At 34.4% G+C, this 19,026-nt stretch overlaps 1 protein-coding gene across 6 annotated transcripts in view; it reads right to left on the reverse strand.

The window, feature by feature from the left end:
- Positions 1-19,026, reverse strand: part of LOC145283680 (exosome complex component CSL4-like) — a 141,968-nt gene that overhangs the window by 958 nt on the left and 121,984 nt on the right. For all 6 annotated transcript variants that reach the window (XM_080132698.1, XM_080132699.1, XM_080132702.1 and 3 more), the window contains 3 exons: positions 16,242-16,292; positions 15,998-16,079; positions 9,714-9,826 (listed from right to left, as the gene is read on the reverse strand). In XM_080132698.1, coding sequence (XP_079988824.1) covers positions 9,714-9,826; positions 15,998-16,079; positions 16,242-16,292 — 246 coding nt within the window. The remainder of the gene's footprint in view (positions 1-9,713; positions 9,827-15,997; positions 16,080-16,241; positions 16,293-19,026) is intronic.

Genomic DNA, 19,026 nt, shown 5'->3' on the forward strand with positions numbered 1-19,026 from the left:
ATTATATAACATTGGGGATAAAATATATTTACAAAATGATGAAAAAAAAAAAAAAATCTGAATTTTGTATGAACATTGCTTTCTAATGGAAAACAAGTACTGTTCAAGCAAAGCAATGGCTTGATACGTGCTATTCAGCGATATAAGACAGGAAATTCATCATTTTACATGGACATTAGTCAATGAAAGTCAAGTTTCATCCAGGGCCGATCTAGGATTAAAGCATATTGACAATTAAGATAATTTCTTTTCATTGCACCAAAAAGTTTTTTGCATTAATATGTAACAATAAATAAAGCTTGGATCCACCACTTCTCTCCATGGTCAAACCAGCAGTCAGTTGAGTGGACAGCAGCATGTAAAAACCATTCAAACTGACCAAAGATGCAAACATCAGCAGGCAAAGTTTTAGCTTCTGTATTCGATGAATTTGTGTACGCCCTCTGTCAAAAGTGGGGGAAAAATTGTTTTGCCAGCGTTTACAAATAATGTGGTTCTTGTGAGTTGTAAAACATTAATATGAAGAGTAAATTGGATGAAAACACTTGTGTATAAATCAACAAGTATTTTTACAAGTGAAAATGAATTACTTTTATAATTCATTGATTACATTGAAACGGGATGAATCATCAATAGTAAATTCAATTTGAAGTGTTCAAAGGAAAAAAATCACAAAAAATAAACCACTGAAGAAAAAGGTACTCTGTTACTAAGATAATGCATCATGTCATAAGCTGATCACAATGATGGCAAAACTATGTGAATTGCTTCTACATCCACCTGGTCCTGGACATGACCTTAAACTATATCCGATGGTGAGGCCCTAGCTTGCGAGCTTTGGGAAGTATGGAGCCACCCTTTAATTACCATTACTCACAGGTCCAATCTTACCCAGAGTGGTAGTACCTGTTAGGATCCCAACTATGGTTTAAATAGAAACTGACTTGAAAAAACATTCTATTAAACTCTTCAAAATCACTGGATTCGGCGTTAAATGACCTAAAAGGGTTGATATGCCGTAAAACAAAAACAACCATCTATCTACATCCACCCTTTTCTCCAAATCTGCCTCAAAAACTACTGGCTGTCTGCAGACCTCAAAAAAGAATGCTACAGCAAAGAGATTTTGCTCCAATAAAGAAGTAATATAAAAAATGGAAGCATATTTTGAGCCCATAGACAAATCGTTCTACAACAATTGTTAGGGAAATATTAGAATCAGTTGATTTTTGCTTAATATTTGCTGTTTTATTAATTAGGCCTGGGACTCATTGAGTGGTGTGTGTGTGTGTGTGTATTTTTATATATATATATATATATATATATATATATATATATATTATATAAATATAAATAAAATGAGAATAATGGAAATAATATTCTGAGATAGATAAAAAAAATGAAACAAACCAAACCATTAAGAGGCAATTTCACAATAAAGACGAAATGATGATGAACACATAACTTGGTTTGTTCCTTTTTTTTTTTTTTATCTTTATACATACACATTTGTAATTGTGTTCTTAATCTATTTATAATTATTGGTTCTCATATTGTATTTAATTCCTTACTGCATCTACTTAATAGTCCATTATCTCCTAATATATGTACTGTTTCTATTAAATATTTTATTGTCCACCCATACTTCATCCCATAAATGCTGATAGTTTCCCTTATGTGATCAACAGTATGTGGCAGAGTTCATTTTTCTTTTACAAACATACTTATCTGGCACAGCTGTTAGTACTAGTCGAGTATAAAGCCTCAACAATCGGTCTGGCAGCAACTTTGTTGTTGTCGGGTTGAAGTATGGTTCTCTATTTAGTCCTAAAAAGTTCTCCTTCCAAGCTTTGTCTTCTCTTTGAGAAAGGGTTAGTTTATTATTAATTGCCTGTGGCACTTCTACAAGGGAATGCTAACTGAGCTGCACAGGCACTTTTATTTACTTGATTACACTTTCCATCAAAAATAATGGGGAGGAGAAAAAAAAATTATGCTTGGCCAGTGTTTACATTATCAGAATAATATTCAAGATGAGAACAGCACTCTAAATAATCCAAATTATCAATCCTTATCTAAAAAAACAAAAAAAAAAAAAAAAAACACCGAAAAATATTTGAACCGGTTAAACAATGACAAAGGCCAGTCCAAGTGAAATTATTATGACTAGCAAAAATATGCACCGTGGGCATGTCAAAAAAGATTTCAGGTCCACGTGTTGATTTGACTGGTGGCAGTTAGATTAAGACAACCCCTGAAGCGGTGATGGGGCTCAGAGAAAGAATCATGTACAGCTGACACCAGAGTGGAAGAACTAACTGGAATCCCAGAGAAGACTGCAGTGGAGCTCCTCTAAGACTTGAAACTCTTAGCCTTTTACATTTGGAAAAATTATGCAATGACAGATGTGCTACTTGCAGACGGAGAGGCTGGAAGGGTTCAACTTCAGATCAAGGAATCTTCGATGGGTCTAGATGCTTAAGTAGAAGGGCAACCATCTCCATTATCAGCATCCCCTTTTATTTGGGATCCAAGCAGCTTGGAGGTGTGATTTCACAATGTGAGGACATTGAAGTGGTTGTTATAATCTGAGACCTTGGAGACTTCACGATGGAGAATTGCTGGCTAAAAATGAAATTGGATTCAACAACATTATGGCGCTACTTAACTATGAGAGCCGGACCTTGTAACGAATATAAGTTCTAAGTGACAGTGTTCCGGAGGTTGAAGGTTCAATCCTCACTGTGTTACATGATAAGGGCTGTCCCCTTTTCATGTAAGTATAAAAATAGAGAGATTACTTAAAATGAAAATAAAATGAGAGAAAGCAGAAATTGAACCTTGGATATAAGTTTTAAAGAACAATAGGTTTAAATGGAATGTCCAGTAAATTGTTAATTCTGATGAAATAAATAATAAATAAACTATTCAATTGTTAGAAAGAATGTGGATAATAAAATATGGGTTAAATAAATTAGATATGTAGGTTGAATTCCTTTGTAAAAACATCAAAGAAAAAATAGATTATCGGGAAATCATAATGTCGGAAACGTGCAAAGTCGCGCATGTTGGTGACACGTGAATTTTGCTCACGTGGCCGGACATGCATGGATGTCTCAATATAGGAAGTGAGAGTTAGTGAGAAACTCAGAGGGAGTCAGAGTCAGGCGATAGTCTGGGTCCAGACATGGGTTTCAATCATCTAGAAGCGAGACGATCACATTTTGAAACTTAATGTGAACCTTTGAATTCTTGATGAGAAAACCACGGCCGGTCGTGAAGAAATAAACCCATCATGTGTTTTGATAAAGCTCGTCTTTGTGTTTGTGATTCTTACAAAAAGGTAAAGTGAATTATTATTATATGTCTGTGTTATAAAATGTCGTGACATGCACATCTCATATCTACACTAAGACTGTCTGAACACTATCTCCTCACTAAGAGATTCCTCCATCAACACTTCCAAGTAATAATGAACTTTTAATATATATGAAACGTCATAAAACGAACAATCTCTTACTACAACAACATCCCTCTCTAGAACTCTTACAACAACATCTCTCTCTCTTTAAGACTCTCTTTTAATGAAACTCCTATATAACAACTGCAGGCAATACTAAATATACAATTATGAATTACTTAAGATTGTAACCCAGTTATGGCTGACAGAATGAGAGCAAACTACTCCCGTGGATTAATAGTTTCGTTCGAAATTCTGTACAGATTCCCTCCAAGTTTGACATGATACACCTCGAGATGGTTGGAGGCTACATCAGCTGAAACTTTGTGAGAATAACATCCAAAATGAGAACAGTAGTCCAAATATCTTCATTTCAATAATTCCAAAGAAGCAGGTTAAACAATGGCAATTGCCAGTACAAGTAAAATCATTATCACTGGTAAAAATAATAAAATAATTATGTTTCAAGAATCCCAGAAATAAGCAAATATAAAAGGGACGAATTCAGGTTTTTCACCAGTTTGACTTTCATGTGACCTTCACACTTTGTAAACAAACTGATAACAAACCTAAATTATTCGATTTTTTTTTTTTTTTTGTCACAAGGTCAATTTTTGATATAAGGAAATATTTATTTTAAGGAAAAGGAAGAGGAGGGGGGAGCTATTTTTTTGGTACGTTTTTTCATTTTTTTTTTATTTACAAAACTTTGTAATAAACAAATTAAATATTGTATAGATAATATCCCTATTTACCAAAACAGAAGATTCTTTTTTTGAGGCTGTATATACTTTTACCATCCTAAATTCAGGTTTTAAATTACTTCATTGTCTACAATTATCCAACTTTTATTAGAATTACAATAATTCAAATATATGTATATGTGTGTGCATGTGTGTTTTCTTTTGAAGAAGAGGAATGAATAATTATTTTGGTACATGCAGTTTAACATCGCCCAGTAATTTAATCATTTTCATTTTTAGGAGAGTTCTGTCCATAACATAAGAAAGCCCCCACCATTCACATGTCAAGAATGACTTTCTAAATTTGCTAAGAAATGTAAAACGGTCAAAGTGCCACTGTTTACATAATATTGGTTATTTTTTTGTAGACATTTTCACTTTCAGCACCTCAAATTCACTTTTCATTATTCCATTTGTATTTTTTAAATTACAGGTAGATTCGAGTAATCTTCTGTTTTTGCCTTCCCAGGTTAAAAAGAAAAAAAAAAATTTCCAAACTTTTTCTGTAAGCGAACCATATAAACAAAAGAAATAAGATTTAGCTTTTATTATCTTAATTAATGGCTAATGGGACTTGGTAACGTCATGGGGAGCAGCATGACAGTTATGCGCCTTGGCGGAAGAACTAAAGAACCAGTCAACAGCAGGGCACAAAAGATGCTGAGCAAAAGAATCATTCAGAGATCAACGGTCAGGGTCAACCAGTCTAATTGAGAGACTACTGCGATTCACTTGTAGACGTAGCTCACACAGGTAACCAAGGCTCACGACTTAGTGTGCTGGCACTCGTCACAGCTATCGACAGGTTTACTGCAACACCAAAACCTAGGCTAGCAAAGAGTAGACATAACGTCAAAATATCCACCTTTAATGTATGGACGCTTCAACCAAACATCTCAAATATCAGAACTTGTTGCTTCATTCAAAGAACACAATATCGATATTGTGTGTATTCAAGAGCACTGTCTCTTCCACAATGACATGGACATAAAATTGGTAACAGCTGGACACTAGTATCAGCGTCAGCATGGAAAAAATTCAACAAACAGTACCATTGGGGGAGTAGGACTTCTGCTTAGCCCTCGAGCATTGAAATCATTGAACAGTTCTTAGAAGATAACACAAAGGATAATTCTTGCTACCTTCAGTGGTAATCCTGCTACTACTGTGATTTGTTGCTACATCTCTACCAACGTCAGTGACAAGCAAGAGATCCTGAATTTCTACGATGAACTCTCAGCAATAGTGCGCTCAATCCCTAAACATAATTTAGTGGTTATCTAGAGTGACATGAATGCACACATAGGACGGGAAGACAACAAGCATAAGTTCTCTTTCCATCATGGAACAAATCGAAATGGAGAGTATCTATTAACTTTTCTCCTTGAAAACAACCTACAATGCATGAATACCCATTTTCAGAAAAGATCCGGTAAGCTCTGGACCCATCAATCCCCAAATGGAGACAAGGCACAACTGGACTATCTTTTTATGAATAAGAAGTGGATCAATAGTTGTCATAACTGAAGTTTTCAGCAATTTCTATAGTGTGTCTACTGATCATAGGATTGTAACCTCTAAGTCTATGGACGAATAAAACTAAAAAATCATCTAGACAGCCCTACAACTGGTCAACATTGTCAAATGACAATCAGATCAAACAGAGATTCATATTCGAACTGCGAAACAGATTTGATGCTTTACAAGCACAAGAGCAAGAACCAACTGCTAATACCACGTATGAAAACTTTGTTCGATCACACCAAGCAGCAAAGAAGCCCAAGGTAAAGCAAACAGTACTGTGAGAAAATTAGAAAATATCAAAACGAGATAAGTTAAAAAACATAAAAAACAATATAAATACCCTACTCGACAGAATACAAAATTAAGGAAGCAGCCACTTCCAGAGCTTAGTATGATGTACCTATCAGAACAACAGAAGTATGTTCAAGAACAAATAGATCGAATCTAGAATGCTGTAGATAATAATCATATCTGGCCTGGCAAGTAGTAAATGAGATAGCTTTGGCAGGTTGTTTGCACCCAGATAAGTTAAAGTCAAACACCCCGGAAAATGTATGTTTGAAATGGAAAGCACATTTTGAAAAGCTACTTGTAAACAAACCAGAAGTGACAAACCAATCAATTCAGCCGATTGTTGTACAGGAACTCGATATTGAGAAGGGTGATTTTACAATGGAGGAACTTCTAATTGTACTAAAGAAGACCAAGAATCGTAAAGCTGCAGGTTTAGATAACATACTTCCTGAAGTATGGAAGACAGGTGGTTTTAATGACATACTTCTTAATTCATGCAATTCTGTATATAATCAAAAAATTATTAATATAATGGAGGGAAGAATCCATACTTCCCTTCCTCCAGAAGGGTGACCTAAGCATACCAAGCAACTACAGAGGAATAACACTCACTCCAATTGCAGCAAAAATCTACAATGCCATGCTTCCCAACTGTACCCAAACAAAGATCAAAGAAGTGCTCAGGAAGAACCAGAATGGATTTAGAAAGAATCACTCTACTACTGGTCAAATACTTACTGTCAGGAGACTAATTGAAGGAGTCAAAGCCAAGAACATTGAGGTAGTCATGCTCTTTGTAGATTTCTCCAAAGCATTCGACTCTATACATAGAGGAAAATGGCCAGCATATTAAAAGCATATGGCATTCCAAATGCTATCATGATGCTATATGAGCACACTCAAGCAATGGTCAGGTCGCCAGATGGGGACACTGAATTTTTTGACATCCGCACCGGGGTTCTACAAGGAGATACTCTGGCCTCTTTTCTTTTTATTGTCTGTCTTGACTTTGTACTTCGCAAAATTTAAAAAATATCCAAGTTGTGGTTATTGAGAAAAGTGCAAATAAATGAACTGACGAACGAATCCATCTTTTGTCGGGGGACCAAAAATGTATATATTAGAATTATAATGGTTTAAATATAAATTGAATAATCGTATAGAATAAAGTAATCTGAAAGCAAGAATTTAAGATGCTGAAAGCGTCCTGGATTGAGAAATAGAATCTTCTGTTTTGACACCATCTCTATGTTTTGTTTGTTTATTACAAAGTTTTTTCAATTAAAAAACGCACCTAAAAAAAAAAAAAAAAAAAAAAAAATTAATACCCCACCCTTTTTGTTTCTAAAAATAATTCTCTCCTTGTATTGAAAGTCTTAATGTGCAAATTTGTTCACATGATTGGCAAAGAAAACCATTGTTTTATATACAAATATATATATACACTAGCGGTCAAAAATCTGGGACAGATTTTTTTTTTTTTTCAATTTCCCCAGAACATTCGGAGAGGGGGTGGGATTACAACTAAACTTACATACATTTAAGATATCTCTTATGTTAATAAAATTTAATTACACTATTAATTACATTATAAAGGATAGAAAAAAGTTATGAGCATTTCAAATTTTTTTTTTGGGGGGGGGGGGGGGAATTAAAGTGACCAAAACCGTGGAACAAAGAAAATAAATTTAAAAATAATAACATTGAAACATAAAAATACCAAAATTGGTGGACATACATTTAATATCTAGTGGACAAGGCATTATTTTCTATCATCTGTCCACAACACATGCTCTTGAGCAAAGCTTAATCTGAGTTTCTTGTGCTTCTTGTTTATCAATGGTTTCTTAGCTGGTGATCTTGCAAACAGACCAATTTCATTCAGGCATCTTGATACTGTTTAATGCGATGCTTTGATGTCATGATAGGTATGTAGTTCACAAGAAATACTCGCAGCTGTCTGAAACCTACCGTTCAGTGCCATCTTCTTAATCAATCGATCTTGTCTAGGAGAAGTTATTCGAGGTCTGCTATTTTTCTTCGGTGGTAGAATTTTCCTAGTATTCTTGAAATCCTTTATAACCCTCCCAACGGTACTTTTTGACAGCTTCAAGTCATCAGCTATCTTCCATATTGAATGGTTTTCCCCATGAAGTTTAATAATTAATTTTTTTTACGGAAGCATCAATTTTAGGTGTCATAATGATGGTGGAACCAGCTACAATGACTACAAAGTGACGTAAACAACTTATTCGTCATTTTCATACTTAGAAAAGTGGAAAAACTGACTATACAGTCCACAATAAATTATTTTCTGTACTTTATCCCATGGTGTTGATCACTTTAATTTAAAAAAAAAAAAAAAATTGAAATGCTCATAACTTTTTTCTATCCTTTATAATGAAGTGTAATTAATACAGTTTATCAACATAAGATATATGTTAAATGTGTGTAAGTGTAGTTGTAATCTTTCCGAATGTTCCGGAGAAATTTAAAAAAACTATACTGTCCCAGATTTTTGACTGCTAGTGCATGTAAAGAAAAAAAAAAAAAATGAAGAGAATCTACACATACACTTGGTATTATCAAGAATTATCTTGGTAGCAACATTGACTGTAACCTATGAATTGTAATTATTCTGTATTGCTATCATGAAACTTTGCAAATTTATGTTTTGTTTTTAAAATAATTTACTAATGGTTGAATTTTTATAACTTGTTATAAAAATGAACACATAAGTTATGTAATATAATGAAGTAGAAGATATGTCATGAAAATAAATAAATAAAATCCAAAAAATAATAGAATCACTTTCTAGTTGTGATGTAAAGAAGGAAGATGATTAATCAATTTTTTTGCTTTTACTGATAACATCTGAAAGTCAGGCTGGGGAAGGAAAATTGGGTACACCTAATAGCAAACTCAAATTTCACAAATTCTCTGGCCAGAGAAATAAAAAAAAAAAAAATCAGTAAACTGTAATATGAGAAGGTTTTTTTGCTTTCTGCTATTAATACAGAAACTCCAATATGCTGTTAACATATTTGTAATCACAGGTTAAAGCATGACAACTATTACTCCTATGAAGAGAAAGGTGTCAGATAATTGCAGTGGGGAAGACATCAGAGACATTGAACAACATTTCACTTGCCTTTGGTACTTTAGAAAACAAAAGGGTGCTTGTCTAGAATTTCTCATATGAAAAAAACAAGAAAGAAAAATATTTATTATGTATGTACCTGCAACAGAAAGAAAATATTGTAATCCCAAAATCACATAAATTGATCAAGTAGTTTTTTTTTTTTTTTTTTTTTGGTAAAGAAAACCATTTTTAAGCAAATTTGAGTTTTTCTAATAATCCCCGTGTTATAAACGACTTTTTTAAAATCTCTAAAAGTTATTTGGAGTTATTTCCCTTGTTTACAAGATGACGTCACTGTTCGCTTGACCACAAAATTTAAATTTATTTAAAAATAAAACTACTTGATCAATTTATGTGATTTTGTAATGTATAATATTTTCTTTTTGTCACGTGTACATACATCATACAGATTTTTCTTTATTTTTGTTTTTAATATAAGGGGAATTCTGGGCAAGTACCAAAATGATTTGAGGAAAAAATATTTATTAAATGAAAAGTTGTAAGCAAACCCAAAAAAATAATGATAAAACGTGATTGCTTATGGAATTACTTTATCCGAATATTCAATAAATTGTTGTTGAACTTTAGCAACTTTGCGATGTTCTTTGGCTAAAGTATGTGGACACTGCATACTGCACCAACTGATGGGAATCATTGTATAACCTACAAAGAAAAAAAAGAGATTGCCATTCAACAAGATAGTTTTTTTTTCAATTTTTGAACAAGTGAAATGAAGTGCATACAGGTTTCAGATTATTTTATTTATTTATTTTTTTATTACTGGTGAGCAAAATAGATGTTCATAAGTCATCATTAGGGCTATGGCAAGAGGGTATTCTTATTGTTTTGCCTCTCGAGTATATATCCGACACAGTTAATCAATTGAAAACCACAACACTATCTAAAACCATATAAGATATTAACCAATATATACTCGAGAGTCAAAATAATGAAAAGAATATTCTCTCGTCATAGTCCTAATCATCATTCATCAATTCCCTCATTATCTAATAACCATTGCACAGCAACCCAGAAAGTTAATCTGCTTGCTCAGCAGTTTGCCCCTCAAACCACTCCCTTGCAAATTTCCCTTTGCAGACAGAAGTCACACTCATAGATTTGAGAATCAGCCCTTCTCATGTCTGTGACATCATAAAAAAAACAAACCTAGACACCTCCAAAACGTGTGGGCCTGGTCTTATCTCTGCCATACTAATAAAGAAATATTCTGCTGAGCTAGCCCCTGCCCTCTCCAAACTTTAAAATAAATGTCTAGCAGTCTTGCTTCCCTAATAGCTGGAAAATTACCTCAGTATTCAAGAATTCTGGTGAAAGAATTAACCCACTTAATTATTACCCAATCAGTCTTCTACCTCTCTCTGAGTCTTAAATCAATCAAGCACTAGTCTACCATCTTGTAAATGCTAAGCTTCTTTCTGACCAACAGTTTGGATTTAGGCAAGCCTGTTTTACTATGCTTATTTTAACTTATCTCAACACATACACCATGCATTTGACAAGGCAGGGGAAATAGAGCTGTAGCCCTTGATATCTCCAAAGCCTTGGACAAGGTCTAGCATAAAGGGCTTCTCATGATAATTAAATCCTGTAGTATTTCTCAACAAATAATCAGATCCTTCGTAGACAAGAGAAAAATCTAGGTTGTCCTTAATGGCCGTATATCTAAACAACATATTAATGCAGGTGTGCTCCAGAGTAATAACAAATGTCCTTGGACCTTTATTATTTCTCATACTCTCTGATAAAATTGTGTCTCAAATGGGTATATTTGATGATGTTACCACGCTCTATAATAGACATGAAGGAAAAACAAATATACACACATCCAAGGCAATAGCAAAAATCTTAGAAAACTACCTTCAGTCTGTAATAGAAAGAGGCTGTAAATGGATAACATTTAATGCTACTAAGACTAAGCCTCTTTCTTTTAACTACAAAAAAAAAAAAAAAATGTCTCAACTACTAATTGCCATGACATAATTACATCTTTCAAACTTCCTAGCCTAGCATTCACAGGCAACATCAATTGGAAAAAATACTTTGAGGACATTGTCAAGGCTGCTGCAAAGAAGGTAGGCTTCCTCTACCATGCTAGAAAATGAATCACACTAGAAAGCATCCTATATATTTACAAAGCCACAATGGAGTATTATTGCCAGAGCTGGTTGGTGCATCTACCATGGGTCTCTCACTTTTGGACAAGGTATAAAATCTTTTTTTTAAAAAGTCTCAAATCTAATAAGTCCCAAATTATCGATTAAGTTCCAGTCTCCTCTCCCATCACTGCAATGTTGCATCCAAAAAGCAGCAAAATCCCACCACTTCGCTGTTGAAATCCCTAGATGCTGGAAAGCCTTCTATTCTAATAGTTTCTTCTAATGGACTGCTAGACTTCAATTTCTTCTGTTTCCTGCTTCCTTGACTGTACTAATTCTGTAGTTCCTTGACTTTGCTGTAGAAGTTTAAATGTAATGTGAACAGACATCTCGCTGCTTAGCTCCTCAGTTTCTTGTTAGACACTATTCCAAATAGAAGTCACTTAGTGGCAATATGCCTTGTTTGGGACAGAAAAAAAATTATATTTGGTTTATTTGTTCATTTTTTTTTTTTAACATCTGTTTTATATGCTGACATTATTAAATATACCCCCCTCCTCCAAGAGGAAGTCTAATTTCTCTCAAGTCACAATTTTACAATATTTCTTGCCATGCTGAGAAACCACCATCTGCAAACAAGTTTATTCATACCATGAAAAAGGATTAAGAAGAAACAATGGCTGAAGGAAAGAAAATGGTTTATTCGCTTGGGATTATTTGTTCTAAAGGGTTGAGAGGTGCATTCCAGGTTATGGATTATTTGGAACCCTGAGACTCTTGTGTTCCGCTCACAAGCTCCCATAGCTGCATTCACTGAATTGATGACTGGTTCTCTGTGTACATATCAATGTAGGCCTGTGAATCTAAATCACAAGAATACTAGCAAACATATTCCCTGAATCGGAAAAATCTGAGTCACACGATGATGTTCACTCTACACAGGTCTGAACACTTCTTTCTTAGAACTGCCGCCTATGGAACACTGTTCTGCTGGTTTGCTTCTTGACCGACTACAATATTGTTGCCTTCAAGTCCAATATAAACAAGTTTGGAAAAGTCTGACGATGTTCATTCTATACAGGTCTAAACGCTTCCACCCACTCCCCCTAGCAACCTGCTTTTATGGTGCCCTGGCACACCTCAAAATCACATGTGAGACAATTTTTCGAGAACTGTTCGAGACCGTGGGCATTAAAAGACCACAGTCGGCTCACATGACAGACAGACACAAGCACGTTTTTGCAGTAAACCTCAATTTACTCTACATTCCCTTACTATTTAACAGGCATGTGTTGGACAGCTTTTAGAAATTGACTTTCAAACTAATCTGTCTCTAGCAAGATCTTTATTTTTCTTAAGTTTATCACTTCCTTCCATGTTTTCCTCGATATTTCTTTCTCAACTGAACCTGCTACATCAACTGTTCTACATCTACTAAGACAAAAACTCATCCATTCTTTCAACATGAACATTTTAACAGTCTCCTATACTGCATACATCTCCCTATACTATTAACGTTTAATCTAGCTCTGCGCTCATCAAATCTAAGTGCGTCATTAAAACTTGCATTATACCTTCATTGTTTCATTCTCATCAATTCTCTCCTGGAAATGCATGTTTTCAGCCTTCACTAGCAAGGTTTCTCTTCCATATATCATTACACCGCATACACACGTTTGGTAGACTCCTTCCTTAATCAAAAGCAGCAATTCAATAATTTATAGGCTGGGGTGTATGTAGCAATAACCAAACTTTCCTCGCATAGACAATACACATTTTAGAGTTTAATTTATAATTAGAAAGCTTCTTCTATGATTTCTACAGTTCATATCTGAATTAATCTTGCCTCAAAATATATTTATACAAAGTATTACTATGTCTGTATTTATCCAGATAAAACATCTAATTGTGTTGCATTTTTGAACGTATACTCTGCATTATGAATATAGATATTCTGTACATGTGAGATTGTCGTTTTGTATATAATACATTTAGTTTGACATTATTGCTAGATTTGTAATATTGCTTGAAGGGATTCTACTCTAAATATATATTTCATATTTATAGTCTCTCACATATTTTCATTACCTTCATTAACTATACTTTATTACAATAGAAAAATGCGAGCATGAAAAATAATATGGTTAAGCTTAAACATAGAAAAGTAAAGGCCAAGATATTCTAGTAAAAAATATAAATTCATCACTTAAAATATTGCAGTATTAAGAATTGTTATATATATTATAAATTGAATTTTTATAAAAATTCTTAATGTTGCAATATTTTAAGTTATAAATTTATTATATTTTTTACTAGAATATCTTGTCCTTTTATTTTCCAGTTTTAACAACTAGTCCTTTACTTTCCATGTTTAAGCTTAACCATATCATTTTTCATGCTAGCCTTTTTCTAGTGTAATCCATGATTTTTCCAGGCTTCTAGTAAATTCACTTGTTCTTTATTTGATTTCAGTTTTATTTTTTTTGCCCCCATAAACATATGTAATAACAATGTAGGGTACTCGTTTGCTTTCAATAAAATCCCTCCAATTATCTCCCTTTCATTCTGTCTGTTTCACTTGTTACTTTTCTTTTCGCAAGAGCAGTGAATTGATAGCAACAGTAGTTGCTGAAGCGACGTGGTTGCTATGGAAATCAGTCATAAAAAATGTTGCTCACCTCCTTACATTTTTTATGATTGTGAACACCAGTAAATTCATTATAACTTTTGTTTTACTGAATGAAAATTGAAATTTTTCTCACAATATAGCTGAGAAAGTGATTGAATGTAATGGAAATTTTCTTGTTACGTTCAACAAATTTTATCCCATTGCACGAGACTAAGAGTTCTAAAAGAAATTTAATAAAAAATAAAGAGACTAAGGTAAACTGGTATAAAATTTATCAAACAGAAAAATAGAAAAGGAAAAAATGATAGAAAAGGAAATGTATAGTTCGACTGGGCTGCCAAATCAGTCCCTTTGGTGGTTCTTAAGAATTCTTTTAACAATTATACTTTTACAAAAAAAAAAAAAAATAATAATTTGGCGCAGTTGGAACACGTCAACACTTCTTACCCTTTTTTGTGTTATTCAATGCAGAATTAAGATGCATAAATCATTAGCAGTTTCCAATTGAGTTTATCCGACTTCTCACCACTAAAAATAAATCGATGGAGGATCCGTTACCAAAATTTATTTCTTTTACTTTGCTTTTTTTCATCGCATATCAACCTTTTCTTGAGTTATTTAACATCAAATTAATATTCATCCGGAATTGCCACAATTTCAAAAATGCAATCTGGATATGAGGACACTTTACAAGAACGTTATGCAGTAAAATTGTGTTTTAAACTTCGAAAAAATGCCACAGAAATGTATGGAATACGTCAGACTGATTTTGGACCATTTTGCATGAATCAAGCATCAGTTTTTGAGTGGCATAAGAGATTAAAGGAAGGCAGGGAGTCTGTGAGGGATGGTGAGAGATGTGGGAGGAGTAAGTAAGTCAGAAAACCAGAGTTGATTGGCCAAATAAAGAATTTTGTGAATAAGGACCGTCATGTGTCTATAGAGACAATAAGTGCACAGTTTGATGTCAGTGTGGGAACTGTACATACAATTACTTGCAAAGAACTGAAAATGCGGAAGATTTGTGCAAAGTTTATCCCAAGAGTGATCCATCCTTGTCACAGACTATTTGACCATGATGGGCATCTCACCCTCCCTATAGTCAAGATCTTGCTCTCTGTGACTATTGGTTATTCCCTAAGCTCAAGGAAAACCTTAGAGGCTGTCGTAATGAGACAATTGAGGAGATGAAAGAGGCTGTGACAAGAGTCATTGACACACTCACACAAGAGAACTTCCATGGAGCCTCCAAAAGTTGTTGGAACTGTACAAGTACATTGCAGCCAGAGGAGATTACTTCAAAGAGGACTATAGTTTCATGTGTGTACTATCAATAAAAGTGATATGTGTGTACTATCAATAAAAGTGATATGTGTGTACTATCAATAAAAGTGATATGTGTGTACTATCAATAAAAGTGATATGTGTGTACTATCAATAAAAGTGATATGTGTGTACTATCAATAAAAGTGATATGTATGTACTATCAATAAAAGTGCCCATACGAAAAAGTCTAGAAACTTATTGAAGGCACCTCGTATATCATTAAGTATTGAGAATATATTTGATTAACTAAACAACTTCAATCTCAAAACCAAATTCTTTGTCTATTCATTTAATGTCACTTTTCCCTTGTCAAACGTTTTCTATTACACAAGCTCACTCCATTCTCACAGTTTAGTGGGACAGCAGATCAACTCCATCCACTCTGTACAATCTTGTTTAATGACTTGCTCCCAAGTTTTCCCTATCCGAACAACCTTCTTGTGATTCAAGATATCTATGCTTTTGCATTCAGAAAAAGCAACATTCTACATGACCATACCTATGTAAACAATTCATTCTTAGGGTAACCTCGTGTTTTCAGCAAATCTTCTAACCTTTATAAAAATTTTCTTAACATAACACTTCATCAAATAATGGTTGTCAAATATGCACTCAAATGTAATTACATTTCGTGAGGAAGTATAAAACTAAAAATTTACCAGGTTTGGAATCTTACCAATTCTAAATGGTGGCAAATTGATGGACAGTTTTGTTTTGTATAAAAAAGAAAGAAAAAAAAAGTAAATTTCAAGTCTAACTTACCTGCCTCACTTGTTGCCAAGACAACTCCAAGTTCATTTTCAGCCGTGCTAAGAACGTATGAATGAGCATCTCCAAGGGATAAATAAGAAGTGTTAAGGCTTTTAAAAATCAATAGAAAAAAGTTGGCAACATTTAAGAGAAAAATAAAAGTTTATAAATATTATTTCTTTGAACAATTTATGGCCAGTTTTTTTTTCTTTTTTTTTTTAATGAAAAAAAAAAAAAAAATTGTTTTCAAGGATACGACTTTTGCTACAATAATATCACCAGGACGAAAACAGTTGTACATTTCAACCTGGAAAAGAAAGAAAAACATTGATTAAGAGAAAATAAATCACCTATTCCCATTCACTTTAAAAGATATTTTGGCATAATTCAGTTGCCATTGCCATAAGCAATATTTTTTTTTTTTTGGGTTTGAGGTGGGGAGTGTTTTTCAACTAGATAAAACTCCTCAACGTAACATTCATATGTAACACGAATTGGAGAAAATACAAATACTTTTTTTTTTACTCTTATCCACTTCAACATGAGGGGCTTCTATTTGGAACCATATGTACAGTGACACTATGTAGGGAGTTGAGCAGCAAGATGTCTGTTCATATTACACTTAAACTTCTGCATGTCAGTACAGTCAGGAAAGCAGGAATCCGGGAAGGAATTCCAAAGTCTAGTAATTTGAGGGAAGAAACTATTAGAGTAGAAGGCCTTCCGGCATCTAGCGATTTCTACAGTAGTAGGGGTGGAATTTGTTGGGTTAGGGGTATTTATGTTGAGGGGGGCACAAGCTCGTCAAAGCACATTCCATTAGAATACTTAAAAAATAGGCACAAGGATACAACATTATGGTAATGGGATAGGGGTTATAGTTTGGTTGACAGTGTGGAGCCTATTAGGTTAGAGACTCTTTTCTAAAAGCAAAAGACTAGTGGTAGATGCACCAGCCTAGATGTGGCAACAATACTCTATGCATGGGTGAATGATGCCTCTGTAGAGATATAGGATACTCTCAGGTGCAAGTAGTTTTCTAGCATAGTAGAGAGAGCCCACCTTTGCAGCAGCCTTGGCAATATCTTCAATTCATGTTGCCTGTTAATGTTAAGCTGGGGAGTTTGAAGAAAAAGCTTTCAGGTAGCATACTATTAGTCATAGCAATCAGTGGTTGAGAAGATTTCTTGTAATTGTTAAAGGAAAAAAAGCTTCGTCTTTGCAGCATTAAATGTTACTATGAATTTACGTCCCTATTCCACTACAAACTGGAAATCATTTTTTAAGTTGTGATTTGCAACAGAAGAATGGAAATATGAACCTCGTTTCAGACTATGACGACATATTGAGAGTAAAAAAAAAAAAAAATATCAAATGGACAATGTGAACAATTTTGATTCCAAAAATCAGCGATTTGTAGATTTTTTTTTTTTTATTACAAAAGAGTCACCACTTATCAACGCCCGGAGGCCACTTGAGGTTAAGGGTTAATGGGTATACATTAGTCAATGAGATTATAGCGTAGTAATCATAAGTAGTGGAAATTTTGTAAATTGGATTACTTAGGGAAATGGTTCATCAAGAACTTGTTTACATTGGACTTGAAGACGACCATATTGTAGTCAGCTGGAAAGCAGGCAAACGGAAGAGAGTTCCACAGACATGCAGTTCTAAGAAAGAAGCTTTGTTCATGGAATCTATGTTTAGATTTAGGCACAGATAAAGAATGTGGGAAATTATTGATAGTAGTTTTGGCTAGACGAGTGTTTTTCGTGAAAGTTTGATGAGGGGAGGATCATAGATTGTATCTCAGACGAGTACTTGCCATGAAAATAACAATAAAGCAGAGACAGGCTTGCAATGTCTCTTCTGTGTGAAAGAAGTTGCAAGGTAGAGAAAAGGGCATCCCTCACTAGGCTACGAAGTCTATTTTGAACTCTGTCAAGGCAGGATAAGTCCTTTCTAGCAGTGCATACCCAGATATGGCAACAGTACTCCATCATTGACTGTACCTGGCTTTTATATAGATAGAGAATTGCATCAGCACTGAGATATTTACTGGAGTAGTAGAAAGATCCTACCATTTTTCCAGTGGCCTTGGCAACGGATTTGATGTATGTGTTCCATTTCAAATCAGGAGTAAAGGTCAAGCACAGAAGATTGTCAAAACATGGAGCCTCCCCAAGCCGAGAGCCATTCATTTCAATAAATGCCAGATGAGGATCAGAGCAGTGATGATGTAAAGATAGGAGCTTGGTTTTAGATGCATTAAAAGTAACCAGCCACTGGTTTCCGCATTGTACCAAGTGCTCAAGATCAGAGGAGATAGAGAGAGTCAGAGAGAGCTTGGTCATTTACGGCCTTTGATGTGTTGCCATAGATGGTAGTGACGTCAGCATAAATGCCAACGAATGATCTTAGGATGTTATTTGGAAGATCATTGATGTAGCTCAGGAAGAGAGTTGGGTTCAGGATGGACCCCTAAGGGACTCTAGCATTAATACTATGAGCTTCTGATTTCTGCCCATCAACTACTACTCTTATGAACCTATCCAACAAAAATAATTTAGTAATTAAGAAACCATTTCCAGCAATACAAGAACTCGATATCTTATCAAGTAAACCTTCATGCCATACCCTATCAAAGGCCTTTGGTATGTCAAGAGCAATTGCCCTAGAAAGGAAGCCTCCATCAAGAGATTCACTAATTCTATGAGATATAACTGTTAGCACATCTGCTGTAGATCTAGCAGAACAGAAATCATATTGCATGTAACTAAGAGTGTTATTTTTGCTGAGGTGGTGGACTACTTCTCTATTTAACACAGATTCCAGCAACTTACTCATGATGCACAAGAGACTAATTGGTCTGTACTGAGAGGAAGATGACTGATCACCAGAATTCTTAAATACACGGCATACTGATGAGGTTTTCCAGGGTGTTTGGAAGTACTTCTTAGACAACGCTTAACAGCTTTGTAAGTATGGAAGCTAGTTCTGGTTGAAGCTTTTTCAGCACAATAATTGGAATGCTGTCAGGG

The sequence above is a fragment of the Euprymna scolopes genome, chromosome 8 (genome assembly GCF_053919585.1).
Source record: "Euprymna scolopes isolate OS-2025 chromosome 8, ASM5391958v1, whole genome shotgun sequence".
Classification (NCBI taxonomy): domain Eukaryota; kingdom Metazoa; phylum Mollusca; class Cephalopoda; order Sepiida; family Sepiolidae; genus Euprymna; species Euprymna scolopes.